At 48.5% G+C, this 20,887-nt stretch overlaps 1 protein-coding gene across 1 annotated transcript in view; it reads left to right on the top strand.

Moving 5' to 3' along the window:
- LRFN1 (leucine rich repeat and fibronectin type III domain containing 1) overlaps positions 1 to 20,887 on the top strand; it is a 147,273-nt gene that overhangs the window by 113,802 nt on the left and 12,584 nt on the right. The window contains exon 2 of the mRNA XM_082231083.1: positions 16,606 to 18,001. Coding sequence (XP_082087209.1) covers positions 16,626 to 18,001 — 1,376 coding nt within the window. The 5' untranslated portion in view covers positions 16,606 to 16,625. The remainder of the gene's footprint in view (positions 1 to 16,605; positions 18,002 to 20,887) is intronic.

The raw sequence follows: 20,887 nt of genomic DNA on the forward strand, positions 1-20,887 counted from the left end.
CAATAAAGTGAGATGAGCACCGCAACCCCAGAGTCGGTCACGACTGGACCTAATGGTCAGAGGTCCCTTTAACTTTACCTTTAGTCTGCAGGGACCTTACTAGTTCTCCAACAATTCTCCACGTTTATAGCCAGAGGCTCTGAAATTACATCCGCAAGCTCCTTTAGTTCCCTTGGGTGCAGCTCATCAGGCCCTGGAGATTTGAATTAATTTAAAGTACTGTAGCTAGGTGTTCCCTTATTGCCTCTTTTCCTATCTTGGGCTGCAGCTCCCTCCTTCCATCACTTATTCTCTTATCGCCAGGTTGGGCATCGCTTTCCTTTTGGGCGAAGACGGAGGCAAAGTAGGCGTTGAGCAGTTCCGCCTTTTTTCTATCACCCCATAGCATTTTCCCATCTTCCCCACACAGAAGACCCCACGCACTTGCTTGTTCTTCCTCTTGCTTCGAACATAGCCAAAGGAACCTTTTTTATTATATTTAACCTCCCTTTGCAAGCTTGAGCTCATTCTGAACTTTAGCCAGCCTGACCTCCTCCCTGCAATTGTTGCTACTCGTGTATACTCCTCCTTTGTGATTTCCCCTATCTTTCATTTCTTATACATGCTCTTCTTAAAGCTCAGCTCATCTGCAAGCTCCTTTTGAAGCCAAACAGACGCCTCCCACTTTTCCTTCTTGTTGGAATTGTCTGCATTCGGGCCTTCAGTATTTCTCCTTTTAGATATTTTCCAGAGTGCTTGTCCGGCTACACTCAGCTTTTCCTCAGCTTGGAAACCCAGGAGAACATGATCGCTTCATCCCAAGGTTCCCAAACTCATACATTCAAAGCACTGTGAAACCACTTTAAGCAGTCGTTGCTCCCCCCACCAAAGAATTCTGGGAGTTGTAGTTTGTTATGTTAACGGAGAAATCTGAGGGCTCCCGTGCAGGGGAACCTGTGCAGACTGGGACTCTTCAGGATCAGGCCCCAGTCTTGGTTCAGATGCCGCCTGAGGCAAAGGATCCGGTGCACACTGAGTCTCCTCTGGTTCCGAGCCTGAGCCTGAGTCCCAGGCCATCACAGTGGGGAAGCTGGAAGCAGAAGGGGCGAAGGGCGCCAGGCTCAGTGGCAGCAAGGGGGGCAGAATGGGGAGCTTCCCAGAATCCCTTGCAGCTGCAGAGCATGCTAGGATGCTGCTCTCAGCCGCAGGGCTCCTCTGCTTTTCCTAAGCCAAGGCAGAAGAGGTGGTCCTCTCCACACCTGTCATTCAGTATACCTGAAGGAGCGTCTCCACTTCCATCGTTCTACCCGGACACTGAGGTCCAGCACCGACGGCCTTCTGGCGGTTCCCTCACTGCGAGAAGCCAAGTTACAGGGAACCAGGTAGAGGGCCTTCTCGGTAGTGGCGCCCACCCTGTGGAACACCCTCCCACCAGATGTCAAGGAAATAAACAACTATCTGACTTTTAGAAGACATCTGAAGGCAGGCCTGTTTAGGGAAGCTTTTAATGTTTGATGTATCACAGTATTTTAATATTCTTTTGGAAGCCGCCCAGAGTGGCTGGGGAAACCCAGCCAGATGGGCGGGGTATAAATAATAAATTATTATTATTATTATTATTATTATTATTATTATTATTATTATTATTATTATTATTATATTCATAGCCAGCCTTTGCTCAGCAATGGAGTTGCCTTGTACCAAGTCAAACCAATGGGTCACTGAACTCAGTACTGTCAACATGGACCGGCAGCAGCGGCTGTCAAGGGTTTCAGGCACGAGGCATTCCCAGGCTCACCTGGAATTGCTCCTTGGGGTTGGACCTGGAGACCTTCGGCATGCAAAGCAAGCTCTCTGCCCCCCAGGGCTGCAGCCCTTTCCCTAAGAACCAACCAAGATTCTAGTCCTCATGGGGCTGGATAAAGGGATGAATTAAGAGTGTTAACGGGGAAATCCGAGGGCTCCCTTGGACAAACAAACAAACAAACAAAGGACACCAGCCAGGAATACCAGAGCAAAACAGCAGCCAGGAGGCTTGGTCTTGATTGAAGGCTGTCGCAACAGGACTCCCACCTGCCACCATGTGGAACAAGATGGAAGCCCCGAACAAAAGAGAACCCAAACTTTTATTAGCTGCTAATCCCCATGTTACACCCCCCCAATTACATCACTCATACATCTGGTGGCAGGAATCTGAGCATCCTGGACCCTGCCCCATGGTTCTCCTTGCCCTCCACCAAACACCCATCAAGTGGAACAAAAGAGATCTTTACATTTCCCTGTTTCCCAGCCAAGTTAACCACACCCTTTTGTCTTCATCTGGGTTTGTTCTTTCTGGAAGGGCTACCTGTCTGGCAATCAGGTATCAGGATGCTAGGGATTATCACTCGGGCAGAGGGGCTGCTGAGTAGCTGCGCTCACATGTCTAGATGAATTTCTGAAGTTTCCCCAGTGAGCCAGTATAGAGATACATTGATCAGGGAATTCTTACATTTGGTATCGTGCAGCAAAGGCCCTTTGGATAGATAGGAAGGAACTGTGATGAAGTGTTTTGGGGGGACAAATCACAAAAGTCACAAAAGTAATTGTGCTGGTTTTGGTAGTGGGCTGCATGTGCATGATATCTGCTGGAGGGGCAACCCCCCCCCAACCTATACCATGGACGGTGGTGTTGACAGGAAGACAGTGGGCAGGGAAAGGAGCTTTGAAGCCCCATGGGCCAAGGAGTCAGGCGGCGAGGCTGCTGAAATCTACCTATTGATTTGTATTAACCAGCCAAGTTTTGGTTTCCGGTTTGTAGTGAATAAATAATGTGCATTCCCTCTGACTTGGAGAGTGGATAATCCACAGGCTGTGTCTAGCCACAAAAGCACTCCAGTAACCTTCCCACAAGGGATGCTTATCGAGGCAAAACACACCCACCCCATAATTTCACATCTTGCTAGTAGGGACTGAACTGGCAGTGACTGCACAGGAATGAGCTGGAGGAGGATGTCGACCCAGTGTGCATTGTCTGTGATAAAGGCAAGCTCCATGCTAGGGATAATTAGGGGAAATGTTGAAAACAAAACTACCAGTATCATAATTAAAGCCGGGCGATATCTGGTTTTCAACATCGCGATATATTGCCAGCTAAACATTGCGATATACAGTGGTATCTTGGTTCTCAAATGCTTTGGTACTCAAACAACTTGGAAGCCAAACACTGCAAACACAAAAGTAAGTGTTCCGTTTTGCGAACTTTTTTCAGAAGTTGAACATGCTCCGTTTTGAGTGTTACGCTTCCGATTTGAGTGTTACGCCGAGGTCTGTCTGTTTTTGCTATTTATTTTGCGTTTTTGTTCTTGCGGCTCTTTTTTGTTTTGTTTTTGTGACTGTGTGGAACCCAGTTCAGCTACTGATTGATTGATTGATTGATTGATTGTGTTACTGCAGTACATTGTTTATTGCTTTTATTTTATGGATCAGTGGTCTTGTTAGGTAGTAAAATTCATGTTAAATTGCTGTTTTCGAGGTCGTTTTTAAAAGTCTGGAACGGATTAATCCGTTTTGCATCGCTTTCTATGGGAAAGCGCGCCTTGGTTTTGGAATGCTTTGGTTTTGGAACGGACTTCTGGAACAGATTAAGTTTGAGAAGCAAGGTACCACTGTACCAATATAACACAATGTCAGAAATAAGGGTGGAGCTTTGTAGAGGCGTTGGCCGGCTTCACGGTTTTCCCCACATGCTGATTTTGCATAGCACATGCACACATCAAGAATTGTGATATATTGCCAGGTCAAAAATTGTTAAACCGATATCACAATATGGATTTCAAACCATTTTTGGATAATATATCGATATAACATCCTGCCCTAAACTTAATACCATTCTGCAAATCTGTGGTACAACCACATTTGGAGTACAGTGGTACCTCGGATTACAGAATCTTCAGGTTACAGACACTTCAGGTTACAGACTCCGCTAACCCAGAAATAGTACCTCGGGTTAAGAACTTTGCTTCAGGATGAGAACAGAAATCGTGCTCTGGCAGCACGGCAGCAGCGGGAGGCCCCATTAGCTAAAGTGGTGCTTGAGGTTAAGAACAGTTTCAAGAACGGACCTCCGGAACGAATTAAGTTCTTAACCCGATTTCTGGTAACGGTTCTGGTAACCTCATCTTGAAAAGGATATCATAGAGTTGGAAACGGTTCAGAAAAGGGCAACCAAAATTATCAAGGGGGTGGAGTGACGCCTCCCATGTGGAAAGGTTGCAGCATTTGGGGCTGTTTAGAGAAAATGTGGGTGGCGCTGTGGGTTAAACCACAGAGGCTAGGGCTTGCCGATCAGAAGGTCAGTGGTTCGAATCCTCGTGACGGGGTGAGCTCCCGTTGCTCGGTCCCTGCTCCTGCCAAACTAGCAGTTCAAAAGCACATCAAAGTGCAAGTAGATAAATAGGTACCGCTCCGGCCGGAAGATAAATGGCGTTTCTGTGCGCTGCTCTGGTTTGCCAGAAGCGGCTTAGTCATGCTGGCCACATGACCCGGCAGCTGTATGCCGGCTCCGTCGGCCAGTAAAGTGAGATGAGCGCCGCAACCCCAGAGTCGGCCACAACTGGACCTAATGGTCAGGGGTCCCTTTACCTTTACCTTTAGATAAAATGTGAGTAACAGGACATGACAATTACATACTCTCCAACATTTCTCGGATGACAATGGGGACATTTTCATCTGAGGAATGTTGGAGGCTAGGTCTGCCCTCTATGTTTTTAAACTGTTCTTATATTTATCTGTATTTATCTATCTATCTATCTATCTATCTATCTATCTATCTATCTATCATCTATCTATCTATCTATAAAATTTTCATTATTATCGTTTCCAAAAACACATTCACATTCAAATATACATTTCCACCATTTATACCTTTCTTTGTAATAAAAACATTCAATGACTTCCCTTCTTTCCTGGTTCCCCCCTGTCAGGGAACTGACATCGGAGCTAGAGGCGGAGGGAAGGCTCTCAAATGATGCTGGAGAAGGGCCCAGCAGGGAGAGAGGCAGCTCCGCAGATGGGGAAGCAAATCAGCGCAACACCAGGGATATAGAGGGGCTGATGGGGGAATCGGCGAGAGGGCTCCAGGACTCTTCACCGGACACCAGCGGGGAGAGCACGGGTCCTCCGCTACCCACGCCCACCCTGCGCAGAAGACTTCCGCGCAGAGAGAGTAGGAGGAGACTGGGTGTCAAACAACTTTTATGTTGGAAAAGATTTAAGAAACGCCCACTGACGGATTCTGCTAGCGACCGAGGCAGCCACGAAGTGAAGGGCTGTCCAGACAGAAAGGTTTAACCAGGCAACATAGCCAGGAGAGGCGGCAACTTACGCACGAGCAACCCATACACATTACACCCACCATTACTGCATATTTTTTATATATCCAATTAGATCACTTTCTCCCCTAATTCTTCCTTTATTATATATTATGCTGCTGAATTTGCCCAAATGCTGCTAGCGTTTTCACTTCTTTACAGTTATTTTCCAGATACTCCACAAAAACATTCCACTCCTCTTTATATACTTAATCGTCTTGCTCTCTTATTTTACTTGTTTGACCTTCTACTATTCTTATCGGTAATGAGTCCCTGTCAGGAGAGGGAAAAGCGAGGCACAAATAAATATATAGCAATTATCATAACGATTAATTAATAAAATGAATTAAGACCGTCGTTTTGGTTGGGGATAATTCAGACAGAAATTCCCAGGTGTTGAAAAAGGTTATTTATGTATGCTACTACTGTGACTCGTGTTTTGTTAGCCCAAAAATAGAAAACAAGCAAAGTCCCAACTAAAGAAGAATAGCAGCTTGCAGACGTACTGTATTTTTCTGTGTATAAGATGCCCCCACAGCTACCAATTGCCTCGCCACAACTGCCAATCGCCTGCCCAATTGCCGTTGTTGTTGTTTAGTCATTTCGTCGTGTCGGACGCTTCGTGACCCCCTGGACCAGAGCACGCCAGGCACTCCTGTCTTCCACTGCCTCCCGCAGTTTGGTCAAACTCATGCTGGTAGCTTCGAAAACACTGTCCCACCATCTCATCCTCTGTCGTCCCCATCTCCTTGGGCCCTTCATCTTTCCCAACATCAGGGTCTTTTCCAGGGAGTCTTCTCTTCTCCTGAGGTGGCCAAAGTCTTGGAGCCTCAGCTTCAGGATCTGTCCTTCCAGTGAGCACTCAGGGCTGATTTCCTTCAGAATGGAGAGGTTGGCTCTTCTTGCAGTCCATGGGACTCTCAAGAGTCTCCTCCAGCACCAGAATTCAAAAGCATCAATTCTTCGGCGATCAGCCTTCTTGATGGTCCAGCTTTCACTTCCAATTGCCATAGCCACAGCCAATCACCAGCAGGCCTTGCCACAGCCACCAATCACCCGCCCAATCACTGCTGCCAATCTCCTGCTTGCTGCTGCCATTAATTACATGTCCCCGCCCCCTGCATTCACTATCCGTCTATAAGACGACACCCAATTTTTGTCTTAAGCAAAAAGCATCGTCTTATACACGGAAAAATACGGTAACATATAGAATAAGAAAACAAGAAGAACATACGTTTAAGAAGACTGGAAAAAGTTTACTGAATATAGGGGAGGAAATTGTGTACACTTGAAAACGTGTTCAGCATTAAGATAAATTCAATAGTATAAATAAGTTTTGATGGATGTAATAACGGAATACTCCATGGTTTAGTTCAGGCACCCCCAAACTCGGCCCTCCAGCTATTTTGGGACTACAACTCCCATCATCCCTAGCTAATAGGACCAGTGGTCAGGGATGATGGGAATTGTAGTCCCAAAACAGCTGGAGGGCCGAGTTTGGGGACGCCTGGTTTAATTTATATAAAATATGCAGGGATTGATGTTATGCATAATGAACCATGGAAAGAGAAGGGAAGACATTGGTATTTTAAGGTTGTTTAAATGAATACAGTGGACCGTCCGGATACGGACCTAATTCGTTCCGGGGGTCTGTCCGTACTCCGAAAAGTCTGCATCTAGAGGTGACACTTGAACACTAGAACGCTTCTGCGCATTTGTGCGTGGCAAAACCCAGAAGTATACGCTTCTGGGTTTCCTGCGTCCACAACCCAAAAGTTACGTTACCCGAAGGTAACATGACCCGAGGGTCCACTGTATTCTAAAATGTAAAACAGAAAATTTAATTAAAAAATATGGGTGGGGGGGGGGGAGAGACCGCCCTCTCCTCCAATCCACATCCCCTCCTCCCTCTCTGCCACCTCCTGCTGACTGTGCCCCCCCAACTCCTCAAATCCCCCCACCAGCCCCTTCCCTCTGGTGCTGTGCTGGTCCCGAGGGTTAACTGTGCGGCGAGGTCCGAGTCCAGTCCGAGGTCAAGGGTGCGGTATGGAGGCTGTCCGTCAAGGCTGAAGCTGGGTCCAAGGCAGGGAGTCAGGTGAGGTCAGGAACTCTGGCAGAAGAGCAGGACAGGGTTCAGGCAGGAACAGGCTACCAACAATGTTGCTCCCTCAACCTGGGACTGGGCTGGCCGGCTTTTATCTGCCCTGAGGCATAGGGCGGCCCCGATCCTCTGGTGACTCGCCTCTCCTGGCCTGGAGGAAAGCACTCCTCCTGCGGGAACTTAGTTCCTTCCGTCTTTCTGCCCTGAGCCTCTGCAGCACAGGAGAGGCTGGAGGGTTACCGGACCCAGAGGCAACCTCAGCTTCCTCTGACGGGGCTGAGAGTGGAGCACCTGCGGGCAATGGGTCCTCCATCGCCTCAGGAGCCAGAGCAGACTCAGCTGGTGCCTGCACCTGAGGGTCCAGCACAGGTGAGGACCCTTCAGGCTCAGGCCCCAGCCCCGGCTCAGATGGTTCTGGAGGCGGGGAATTCTGTGCAGGCTGGGATTCCTCAAGTTCAGCCTCCGAGTCCGAATCCCAGGCCATCACAGATGCAGCTCCATGTATAATGCATTGTAGTAATCTAACCTAGAAGTTACCAGAGCATAGGTGGCAGACGTTAGGCTCCCTCTACCCTGAATCTTCCAGCAATGATGCCCTGCGGACCCACGAAACTGGGGGGTTCTGAGGGGCCAGGATCCTGCAGATGGGGAAAAATAAGTTGGTCCAGCTGGCGAAGAAGAGCCGGGCAGTACCAAGTACTGAACACCTACTAGAATTTGTAAAATGTACAAAACTAAATCAAATTTATGTTGGAGGCGCAATTGATTGGAAGGCACGCTTCTACACGTGTGGTGGCAATGTGAAAAAAATTAAGGGCTTCTGGGATTTGGTTTTAGAAGAGATGGAAACAATCTTTAAATATATATATTTTTGGGGGGGAACCGAAGCCTTTTTGTTGGGAATAATTGATACAGATATAGCCAGAGAAGGTAAGAAATGATTCTTGTATGCTGTGGGGGCAGCCAGAACCTTGATGGCAAGAAAGTGGAGGGGGAAAAAGAATTCCAACCAAACCAGAATGGCAAGATAAATTATTTAGTTCTGTTGAATTGGCAAGATTGACAGATGCGATCAGAGGTCACAGCAAACAAAAGTTTCAAAAAGGTTGGAAGACGTGATTACCAGAAAAAGCAACGCCCACATATTACTACTTGGACTTGTTTTAATTAGCTTTTGCAAATTGATTTATGGCTAGAACAAAATAACCAAAAAGAAATATAAAGAGAGTTAAAAGGAAGATAAAAGGAAGCAGATTACTATGGTTGATATTAGACCCGCATAGAGGATGAGGGAAGTCAACAAAGAAAATGGATTTCAAATGTTGCCCATTAGAGTATTTTTCAGGTATGTTTTTTTTTATTTTTGCTAGGGTTCTTTTTGTTAATATAGTTATTCCTTTTTTATCCTTTTCTTTTTATTCTTTTGATTTGTCATATAATGTATGTCTGTGTGTTATGTTTGTCTGTCAGCACATAAAATAAAATTAAAAAATAATGTTGTTTAGTCGTTGAGTCGTGTCCGACTCTTCGTGACCCCCTGGACCAGAGCACGCCAGGCACTCCTGTCTTCCACTGCCTCCCGCAGTTTGGTCAAACCCATGCTGGTAGCTTTGAGAACACTGTCCCACCATCTCGTCCTCTGTCATCCCCTTCTCCTTGGGCCCTCCATCTTTCCCAACATCAGGGTCTTTTCCAGGGAGTCTTCTCTTCTCATGAGGTAGCCAAAGTCTTGGAGCCTCAGCTTCAGGATCTGTCCTTCCAGTGAGCGCTCAGGGCTGATTTCCTTCAGAATGGAGAGGTTGGATCTTCTTGCAGTCCATGGGACTCTCAAGAGTCTCCTCCAGCACCAGAATTCAAAAGCATCCATTCTTTGGTGATCAGCCTTCTTTATGGTCCAGCTCTCACTTCCGTACATCACTACTGGGAAAACCAGAGCTTTAACTATACGGACCTTTGTTGGCAAGGTGATGTCTCTGCTTTTTAAGATGCTGTCTAGGTTTGTCATTGCTTTTCTCCCAAGAAGGAGGCGGCTTTTAATTTCGTGGCTGCCGTCACCATCTGCAGTGATCATAGAACCCAAGAAAGTAAAATCTCTCACTGCCTCCATTTCTTCCCCTTCTATTTGCCAGGAGGTGATGGGACCAGTGGCCATGATCTTCGTTTTTTTGAACAAGAAAACTCCATGGAAAAAGACAACAGGCATATAAAAAATAATAAATAATAATAATAATAATAAAGAGCAGAGTCGCCAGACCTTGCCAAGGGCGCAGTGGCTGGAGCAGTTGAGAACAGTGGCTGCGGTTTGAGGGACAGGCCAGCGCAGGTCGGAGGGGTTGCAAATGCAAAGGTTTTGTGTGGCAGGAGGGTGTCTGAGGGCTAATTCCACGCATCCCAGCAAAGGGCAGGTGAGCAAAGGCGGCTGTTCGCCGGCGGCTGAAAAAACAGGAGCCAGCTCTGAGTCAGGGAGGGGGGAGCAAGGCGCTGTCAATCAATCCCTGTGTAAACAAGCCTGCGTTGAGTGGCAGGTGACAGCTGGTGCCAGGGGTGCCAACGTGAATAAGATATTTGGGGGCAGGTAAGCCTTGCCCAGCATAATCAATCATACGGTGTGGCACATGCATGCCCTTTGAATGTCAATGCCTGTCAACTTTGGCGGCTCCTGGCCCGCTCAAATATTTTATCAAGGGTTCCTTTGGTTGGTAGCTGGGGCCGACTTTATTTTTGCCCCGACCCAAGCAGTTGCACCGCTCAGTTCTCTCTCATTACTCTAGAACAGATAAAAATCTTTGCATGGTGGAGAGTTAGACTGCGGAACTCTCCGACACAGGAGGCAGTGGTGTCCACCAATCTTCGTGGCTTTAAAAGAAGGTTAGGCGAACGCATGGAGGAGAGGGTTGCTAGCCACATGGGCTATGCACTGCATCCATTGTCAGAAGCGGCCGCAGGAGGGGAGAATGGATCTTATGTTTCTGGTGCTGCTTGCAGATTTCCCATAAGGGCTTCTGGTCGACCACTGTGAAAACAGAATGCTGAACTATGGGCTATCAGTCACTGTTAATTAATCTGGCTTTTGTGTGTCTATGCTTTCCTGCATTGCGTTTCCAGTGAATTTTTGCTATCCACCTCATTTTTTTGGTGACAGGCAATATATAAACCCGCTAAATAAATAGACGTTTACATGGGCATGGCTTTGTGGGAAACAAATTCAGCTAAATTCAGAAACAGAGCCACCGGCCATTGGTGAGTGGCCAGGGATTTATTCCTTTTAAATTAATGAGTGTTTATAGTATTGCATGCAAACCGCAGTCTCCAAGGGGAGCCAAATTCCAAAGGTTCCAGATGCTTGCCTGGGCTTTGGATTACCTTTGGGAATGAAGCACAGTGGAGACTGCCGTGTCTTAATGATATATGGTTTATTTACACATAAGGTAAAGGTAAAAGGTAAAGGACCCCTGGACGGTTAAGTCCAGTCAAAGGCGACTATGGGGTTGCGGCACTCATCTTGCTTTCAGGCCGAGGGAGCTGGCGTTTGTCCACAGACAGCTTTCCAGGTCATGTGGCCAGCAGGACTCAACCGCTTCTGGCACAACGGGACACTGTGACGGAAACCAGAGCACACGGAAGGCCGTTTACCTTCCCACTGCAGCGGTACCTGGTCTAAACCACTGAGCCTCTTGGGCTTGCCGATCGGAAGGTTGGCGATTCGAATCCGTGCAATGGTGGTGAGCTCCCGTTGCTCCTGCCAACCTAGCAGTTCGAAAGCACGTCAAGTGCAAGTAGATAAATAGGTACCGCTCTGGCGGGAAGGTAAACGGTGTTTCCATGTGCTCTGGCACTCATCACGGTGTCCCGGTGTGCCAGTAGCAGTTTAGTTCTGCTGGCTACATGACCCTTTCTTGCACCTTGAATCCATTGGTTCCGGTCCTACTCCCCTTAGCATCTTCCAGGTGACAGCTCTTCAGGTATTTTGAAGATGGCTCTCATATCTCCCTTCAGTCTCCTCTTCTCCAGGCTAAACATGCCCAGCTCTCACAACCGTTCATCCCAAGGCTTGGTTTCCAGAATCATCCTCCTCCTGGTCACCCTCCTCTATCCACATCTGGCATAGGAATTCGTTCATTTATTTATTTTTTCCAAATATAGTTTGGCCCCCCACAAGGTCTGAGGGACAGTGGACTGTCCCCCTGCTGAAAACTTTTGCTGACCCCTGTCTTAGGCTATGCAGATGTGCCCTTGTTGTTGTTTAGTTGTTTAGTCGTGTCCGACTCTTCGTGACCCCCTGGACCAGAGCACGCCAGGCACTCCTGTCTTCCACTGCCTCCCGCAGTTTGGTCAAACTCATGTTAGTGGCTTCGAGAACACTGTCCCACCATCTCATCCTCTGTCATCCCCTTCTCCTTGTGCCCTCCATCTGTCTCAACATCAGGGTCTTTTCCAGGGAGTCTTCTCTTCTCCTGAGGTGGCCAAAGTCTTGGAGCCTCAGCTTCAGGATCTGTCCTTCCAGTGAGCACTCAGGGCTGATTTCCTTCAGAATGGAGAGGTTGGATCTTCTTGCAGTCCATGGGACTCTCAAGAGTCTCCTCCAGCACCAGAATTCAAAAGCATCCATTCTTCGGTGATCAGCCTTCTTTGTCCCCTACAGATGTGCCCTACAGGGCAACAAAAGAGGGACAGGAAATAAATTGAAATATTTGTGCTCTAAAATATGGCTAACCAGTAGAATGTGTGCATTTATTTAAAATACATCTCTGGGTTATTAGTGGGGCATAGGAATTCATTCATTCCCCCCCCTTTCAAAATATAGTCCGGCCCCCACAAGGTCTGAGGGACAGTGGACTGGCCCCCTGCTGAAAAAGTTTGCTGGCCCCTGTTCTAAGTGCTCTCTTCTTCCGTGGCTTGCTGCCTCCGACCAGGGAAGGCAGAGCTGAGCCATTGTGGCTTGTAGCTTCCAATAGCCCTCTCCTTCACCCTGAATTTGCCAGCATCTATAACATTCCCCGCCCACCGCTTCCCCGACCGCAATCCTCCTTCCTGCCTCTCCTCCTCCTTCTCCTTCCAGTGGAGCCTTGTTTCCCAAGGTAATCGCTGGTGGGTGAAGCGCTCTTCAGAGGAGCGCAAAGGAGGCAGCCTTTGTTCTGAGACGCGCCACATTCTGTGTCCCTCGGCTCCAAGGAGGACTTCAGACACCCAGTGGCATAATAGGAGACGTATTAATAGCCGCCGTCAGGGGAGGAAAAGAGGCTCCGCTTCCTCATCTGGGTCCTCCGACGCCTCTTCAATGCCGCTGCCCCTTCACCACGTCGTCTCGAGAAGCGGGCAGACAAAATGGACCGTCTGCCCGGGCGCAGAGAGAAACGTTCACGGCGGGGTTGTGTCGTGACTCCTGAGAGCCGAGAACGAGGGCCGACGAGGACGTGCTGGTGGGGAGGCCAGCACATATTATCAGGACATAATTCTGGCAATATGTTGTTGTTTAGTCGTTGAATCGTGTCTGACTCTTCGTGACCCCCTGGACCAGAGCACGCCAGGCACTCCTGTCTTCCACTGCCTCCCGCAGTTTGGTCAAACTCATGCTGGTAGCTTCGAGAACACTGTCCCACCATCTCTTCCTCCTTCGTCCCCTTCTCCTTGTGCCCTCCATCTTTCCCAACATCAGGGTCTTTTCCAGGGAGTCTTCTCTTCTCAGGAGGTGGCCAAAGTCTTGGAGCCTCAGCTTCAGGATCTGTCCTTCCAGTGAGCACTCAGGGCTGATTTCCTTCAGAATGGAGAGGTTGGATCTTCTTGCAGTCCATGGGACTCTCAAGAGTCTCCTCCAGCACCAGAATTCAAAAGCATCCATTCTCTGGCAATCAGCCTTCTTTATGGTCCAGCTCTCACTTCCTTACATCACTACTAAGAAAACCATAGCTTGAACTATACAGGCCTTTGTTGGCAAGTTGATGTCTCTGCTTTTTAAGATGCTGTCTAGGTTCGTCATTGCCCAGCACGTATTATCAGGACATAATTCTGACAATATAGATATATCTATATATGTATATACAATCAAAATTATTCACCATTGCAAATCAGGCTCATTATCAAAATGTGCAGATTTTCAGCTGTCCGCAATGAGCAAATACAGTGGTGCCCCGCAAGACGAATGCCTCGCAAGATGAAAAACTCGCTAGATGAAAGGGTTTTGCAGTTTTTGAGCTGCTTTGCAGGGCGAATTTCCCTATGGGCTTGCTTCGCAAGACAAAAACGTCTTGCGTTTTTTGCAAGTTTGTTTCCTTTTTCTTAACACCGTTAATACAGTTGCGACTTGACTTCGAGGAGCAACTCATAGAACGCAGTGTGGTAGCCTTTTTTGAGGTTTTTGGTGATTTTTGAAGCTTTTCCAAAACTTTTCCGACACCGTGCTTCGTAAGACGAAAAATTCGCTAGACGAAAAAACTCGCGGAACGAATTAATTTCGTCTTGCGAGGCACCACTGTACAGTCATACCTCATGCTTCAGGTTGCTTTTTTGGGTTACAGACTGCCGAAACCCGGAAGTACCGGAACGGGTTACTTCCGAGTTTTGGCTGCCGCGCATGCGCAGAAGTGCTAAGTTGCGCTTTGCGCATGCGCCGAATCGCAACCCGCGCATGCAGAGATGCGCCGCTGTGGGTTGCGAATGCTGCGGGTTGTGAACGTGCATCCCGCACGGATCACGTTCACAACCCGAGCGTCCACTGTAGTGAGTTGCATTTTCAGCTGAATTTGGGGGAAACCACTCAAAGCCTCTGTCGATGGAGCCATTTCAATTGCTTCTGTTTGCTTTGCTCATTGCAAACAGCTGAAAGTCTGTACATTTTGATAATGAACCTGATTTGCAATGGGAGGGGGTGAATAATTTCGATTGCAGCTGTATTTCATGTTTGATGCATACACCATTCTTTTTTTCCCCCTTTAAAAATTATTTCATTATTACTACATTATTGCACTTTCTAGCCAAGACCATGATACATGCAGGTCCCGCTATAAAACGCAATGCGTTTGCAGGAAATTGTTCGTTAGGCGGGCGTTTGCGTAACAAAGCAGCGATTCCGATTGATTCCTATGCAGGAATTGCTAATGCGTTCCCAACCACGAATGTGGACCCCAAAATGAGAAAAGGGAAACCCAGGGAAACCGCCTGAAACTGTGCAGAAGTGAAACAAGGAAGGGGCAAATACTCCCTTATTTTTCTGATCCCACCATGGTTTCCATCAAAACAGCTTCCGCAGACCAGAAAAACACAAAAAAGTGAGGTTTGTTTAAGGCTGATCAGTGCTTTTTTCCTGGGGGGACGCATACCTCTTGACATTTTGTGAATCTTAAGTTTGGCCTCATCAAGGGGCAGTATTTCAATATGAGTAGGAAAATGAGACTACCCCTAAACATTTTTTTAAAAGAAAAAAAGCACCGATTATCTGTTTACAGTACGATATGCAAGTCCAGATGTTTGGATATTTGAACCTGCAGTGTGTATAGCAAAGTTTGGGTACTAATTCTTTGTGTTCGGATAAATGAATATTCGTACGAGTGGTTGCATAGCGGGAACTTTGTGTACATCAAACAGCAAGGGGGGCAGGAGAGACCTTTAAAGTAAAGTGAGTAGATTAAGCATTGTGCTTTGCATTGCCATTCCACAATGTAAAAGCAGAGCCCACCTCTCAATAAATTTGCTTTCTTGAGTTTTATATATTGCGTTTTATCATTAAGCTCCTTTGCCAGGTTTTCCTTAACCAATCAGTTATAATGGGTGGGGTCTTTATTTTCAACTTTTTGTGCAATACACTATTTTGCTGTGGTTAGCGTGCACAATTCTGAATAACAGCTTGCACACCATCCCTAGCTAACAGGACCAGTGGTCAGGGATGATGGGAATTGCAGTCCCAAAATATCTGGAGGGCTGAGTTTGGGGATGCCTGTTCTTAACTTTCAGCAGCAAAATAATAATAATATCTGTTGCTCCCTCACTTGCCACATGAAAGTATTTGGGCTCGTGTTCACATCATCAGTGTGCCCAGCACAATTCATTGAACTGTTGTTGTTTTTTTAAAATGATATTTATTGAAAAAATTTTAGAATTACAAAAGAAAACAAAGTAGAAAAAGAGAAAGAAAAACCAAGAAAAAACAAACCACATCAAACAATACAAATTAATAAAAATCAAAATCAAAAAATAACACAACACGATCAAAAGACAAAAATATAACACAAACATTTAGAAACAAATCCAATATTCTCAAATCCTTAATTGTCATTACCTTCTTTCTTTGACCTCCTCCTCCTCCCTTTTTTTGTATCCTAGTTGTTAATTGTCGCAGCAAATCCTTTCATTCATTGAACTGTTTAACATGTGCATATGGACTCTCCTTAAGGGCAGGGGGGTGTTAACTCTTGCCCTCACTAACGCCTTCTCCAAGATCTTGTAGCTGAACCAGCATCCTTTTAGTTCAGCCACAAGAGAAGGGATTTATACAGTATATAGCTAGTTTAAGGGGACGTGGGTGGTGCTGTGCGTTAAACCACAGGGCCTAGGACTTGCTGATCATAAGGTCGGCGGTTCGAATCCCCGCGACGGGGTGAGCTCCCATTCTTCTGTCTCAGCTCCTGCCAACCTAGCAGTTCGAAAGCACCTCAAAGTACAAGTAGATAAATAGGTACCACTCCGGTGGGAAGGTAAACGGCGTTTCCGTGTGCTGCTCTGGTTTGCCGGCCACATGACCCGGAAGCTGTACGCCGGCTCCCTTGGCCAACAAAGCGAGATGAGCGCCACAACCCCAGAGTCGGCCACGACTGGACCTAATGGTCAGGGGTTCCTTTACCCCTTTACCTTTAGCTAGTTTAAGATACTGCTCTGTTGCCATTCTCTGCTGCAGACTAGCTTAGCCAGGTGCCTTAGATCTGAGTCTAATGGACCTATGGCAACCAGACCAGAAAAAGAGGACATGTCCTGGAAAAAGTGGACATTTGGCAACCCTGCCTTTAGTCTTCACAACTCCCTCACAGTGGCAAGACCCACCAAGAAGTGTTGCTACGCTCATGAGGCCTGGCACTCCTGAGCAGACCTTGTTTGTTCTGATAAAGTTAACGTCACTTCTTCCGTGTGATTCATTGCCGACACGCTTGTGTCCCCGACTGACGCCTCTCTCCCTTCCCTCCGCAGGTACGGCGTGTGCCGGTACGATGGAAAAGTTTTTCCTGCCTCTTCTGATGCTTGGCACCATGGCGAAAGCTCAGCACTGCCCCGGCCGATGCATCTGCCAGAACATCTCCCCAACGCTGACCATGTTGTGCGCCAAGACGGGCCTCCTCTTTGTCCCGCCCACCATCGACCGGCGGACGGTGGAGCTGCGCCTGACGGACAACTTCATCACCGTCATCCGCCGCAAGGACTTCTCCAACATGACCAGCCTGGTGCACCTCACTCTCTCGCGCAACACCATCAGCCAGATCCTGCCCTACGCCTTCTCTGACCTGCGTGCCTTAAGGGCCTTGCACATGAACAGCAACCGCCTGGCCGCCCTGAAGAACGAACACTTCCGCGGGCTGGGCAACCTGCGCCACCTCATCCTGGGCAACAACCAGATCAGCCACATTGAGCCTTCTGCCTTTGACGAGTTCCTCTCCACCGTGGAGGACCTGGACCTCTCCTACAACAACCTGGAGACGCTGCCCTGGGAGGCCATCGGGCAGATGGTGACCCTCAACACCTTGACGTTGGACCACAACCTCATCGACCACATCGCCGAGGGAACCTTCTCCCAGCTGCAGAAGCTGGTCCGGTTGGACATGACCTCCAACCGGCTGCAGAAGCTGCCCCCGGACAACCTCTTCTTGAGAGCCCAAGTGTTGGCCAACGTGCGTGGGACTCACCCGTCCACCTTGACCATCAGCTTTGGAGGCAACCCGCTCCATTGCAACTGCGAGCTCCTCTGGCTCCGTAGGTTGACCCGAGAGGATGACCTGGAGACTTGCGCTTCGCCGGAACACTTGATGGACAAGTATTTCTGGTCCATCCCTGAGGAGGAGTTCATCTGCGAGCCCCCGCTCATCACCCGCCAATACTCCTCCAAGGCGTTCATCATGGAAGGGCAAGGTGTCAGCCTCAAGTGCAAGGCGGTAGGCGACCCAGAGCCCTCCATCCACTGGATCGCCCCCGATGGCAAGCTGATCCACAACACCACCCGCACGACCGTCTTCGAGAACGGGACCCTGGAAGTTCTCATCACCACCTTGAAGGACAACGGGGTCTTCACCTGCATCGCCTCCAACGCCGCTGGCGAGGACACGGCTCCCGTCGAGATCTGCATTGTCCCGCTCCCCTTGCTGGTCAACAACACGGGTCACATGAAGGAGCCCGATCCCGGCTCGTCGGACATCACCACCTCTGCCAAATCGGGCGCCAATGACACCAAGAACCACCTGGACAAGAGGATCGTGGCGGCTGACCTGACGTCCACCTCGGTGGTCATCCACTGGCCGTCTGAACGGCACATCCCTGGCATCCGTATGTACCAGATCCAGTACAACAGCTCCCTGGATGACTCTCTGGTTTACAGGCGAGTGACGTGGGTCGGGGCCCGTTGCACCGTTCGAGTCGCTGCGCCGTGGTCGGGGCGGTGTCCATGGCTGCCACATGGATGGACTTATGGGCTGGGGCTTGTATTGCCATGGGGTATTAATGGGTGGGTGTGGATGGGTGGGTGTGGAGATAATAATAATAATTTATTATTTATACCCTACCCATCTGTCTGGGCTTCCCCAGCCACTCTGGGCGGCTCCCAACAGAATATTAAAAACACGATAAAACCTCAAACATTAAAAACTTTCCTAAACAGGGCTGCCTTCAGATGTCTTCTAAAAGTCAAGTAGTTTTTTTATTTCCTTGACATCTGGCGGGAGGGCGTTCCACAGGGAGGGTGCCACTACCGAGAAGGCCCTCACTTCTTGCAGGGAGGGAACTGCCAGAAGGCAATCGGAACTGGACCTTAGTGGCTGGCCTGAACGATGGGGATGGAGACGCTCCTTCAGATATACAGGACCGAGGCCATTTGGGGCTTTCAAGGTCAGCACCAACACCTGGAATTGTGCTGGGAAATGTACTGGGAGCCAATGCAGATCTCTCAGGACCGGTGTTATATGGTCTTGGCGGCTTTTCCCCAGTCTAGCTGCCACATTCTGGATTAGTTGTAGCTTCTGGGTCACCTTCAAAGGTCGCCCCACGTAGAGCCCATTGCAGTAGTCCAAGCGGGAGATAACTAGAGCATGCACCACTCTGGCCAGACAGTCCGTGGGCAGGGAGGGTCTCATCCTGCGTACCAGATGGAGCTTTCAGGACCAGTCTTTCAGGACCAGTATTATATGGTCTCAGCAGCCACTCCCAGTCACCAGAGAGAGAGAAATTTATCTTCATATAGGAACAGAGTTACGGAGATGTTGAAGCTGCAGTGATCTATCATGTGAGTTTCCAGCAGGAGGGCTCACTAGGGAGTTGAAATGTATTGAGTTTTTGAAATTGCTCAGCCTCTTCTGAAATATGGAATCATACTGTTGTGAAGTTGGAAGGGACCCCCGAGGGTCATCCAGCCCAACCCCCTGCCACGCAGGTGTCACAGCGAAATAATCCCTGACAGATGGCCATCCAGCCTCTGCTTATAAACCTCCAAGGAAGGAGAGTCCTCCAGCTCCCAGCGGAGTCCGTTCCACCAGGAAGTTTTTCCTAACATTGAGTTGGGATCTACTTTCTTGTCATTGGAATCTGTTGGTTCAGGTCGTTCCCTCCAGAGCAGCAGAAAACCAGCTTGCTCCATCTTCCACGGGACAGCCCTTCAGGTGTTTGAAGTCATCTATCACGGCATGTGATAAACGCGGGTGGCGCTGTGGGTTAAACCACAGAGCCTAGGACTTGCCGATCAGAAGGTCGGTGGTTCGAATCCCCGCGACGGGGTGAGCTCCCGTTGCTCAGTCCCTGCTCCTGCCAACCTAGCAGTTCCAAAGCACGTCAAAGTGCAAGTAGATAAATAGGTACCACTCCAGCGGGAAGGTAAACGGCGTTTCCGTGCGCTGCTCTGGTTCGGCAGAAGTGACTTAGTTCTGCTGGCCACATGACCCAGAAGTTGTACGCCGGCACCCTCGGCCAGTAAAGCGAGATGAGCGCCGCAACCCCAGAGTCGGGCACGACTGGACCTAATGGTCAGGGGTCCCTTTACCTTAACCCTTATCCATCTTTCAGATTGGGAAGGTTATGGAAAACATTGTACCCTGAAAGGAAACTATATGAAAATGATGTGCCGGTGGTATTTGACTCCTAGTAAGGTAGGATGCGGGTGGCGCTGTGGGTTAAACCACAGAGCCTAGGACTTGCCGATCAGAAGGTCAGCAGTTCTAATCCCCGCGACGGGGTGAGCTCCCGTTGCTCAGTCCCTGCTCCTGCCAAACTAGCAGTTCAAAAGCACGTCAAAGTGCAAGTAGATAAATAGGTTCCACTCCAGCAGGAAGATAAATGGCATTTCTGTGCGCTGCTCTGGTTTGCCAGAAGCAGCTTAGTCATGCTGGCCACGTGACCCGGAAGCTGTATGCCGGCTCCCTTGGCCAGTAAAGCGAGATGAGCGCCACAGCGCCAGAGTCGTTTGCAACTGGACTTAACTGTCAGAGGTCCCTTTACCCTTTTTTATCATGACATCTCTTAGTCTTCTGAGAGACAAGCCATTGAACGTAGGGACTGAGCAACCTCCCACTCAAGTCTCCAAAGAAGTCTACCTACGTGAGATCAGCCCTGCGATTTAATTATTTTTTGTTCTTCTGAATGCCTGAGCTATAGTTTCCCCCCATGCATTATTCCTTTACTCAGAAGTAAACCCCACCGACTTGAGTGGGACAGACTTTGTAGCTGGTCCTGCAGCCTGCCAGCACAGCCCCACCCTGTGCACTTCTACTCCAAAGTAAGCCCAACAAAGTCCCATTGGGCTTACTCCCAAGTAAGCATGCGCAGGCTCGCAGCCCAAATCCATGCAGGTTTTGATCGGCGCACAGCTATTGTTAAATTTCTCGCCGTGTTATGGCATTAGGGATAATCATATGTATTTACAATCTTACGAGTAATTTGACTTAATTATCGTTATGTGGGATGCTAATTTTTGGTGGGTGTTTTTTTAATAGTTATTATTGTTTTCGTAATGGCTGCCTTCAGCGCTGGCAACAAAGGAAGGGAAGCATAGAAAAAGATTAATATAAATGAATAAATAAGGCAGGCGAAGGATCTCAGGAAATGTTTTTGCTGGGGAAATGATTCGAAAGTGGGAAGGTGTTTGCAGGAGCTGGGTGAGCAGAGAGGAGAGGGAATAGAGCAGGCATCCCCAAACTCAGCCCTCCAGATGTTTTGGACTACAATTCCCATCATCCCTGACCACTGGTCCTGCTAGCTAGGGATGATGGGAATTGTAGTC

The sequence above is a fragment of the Podarcis vaucheri genome, assembly GCF_965113315.1.
Source record: "Podarcis vaucheri genome assembly, chromosome: 7".
NCBI classification, from domain to species: Eukaryota; Metazoa; Chordata; class Lepidosauria; order Squamata; family Lacertidae; genus Podarcis; species Podarcis vaucheri.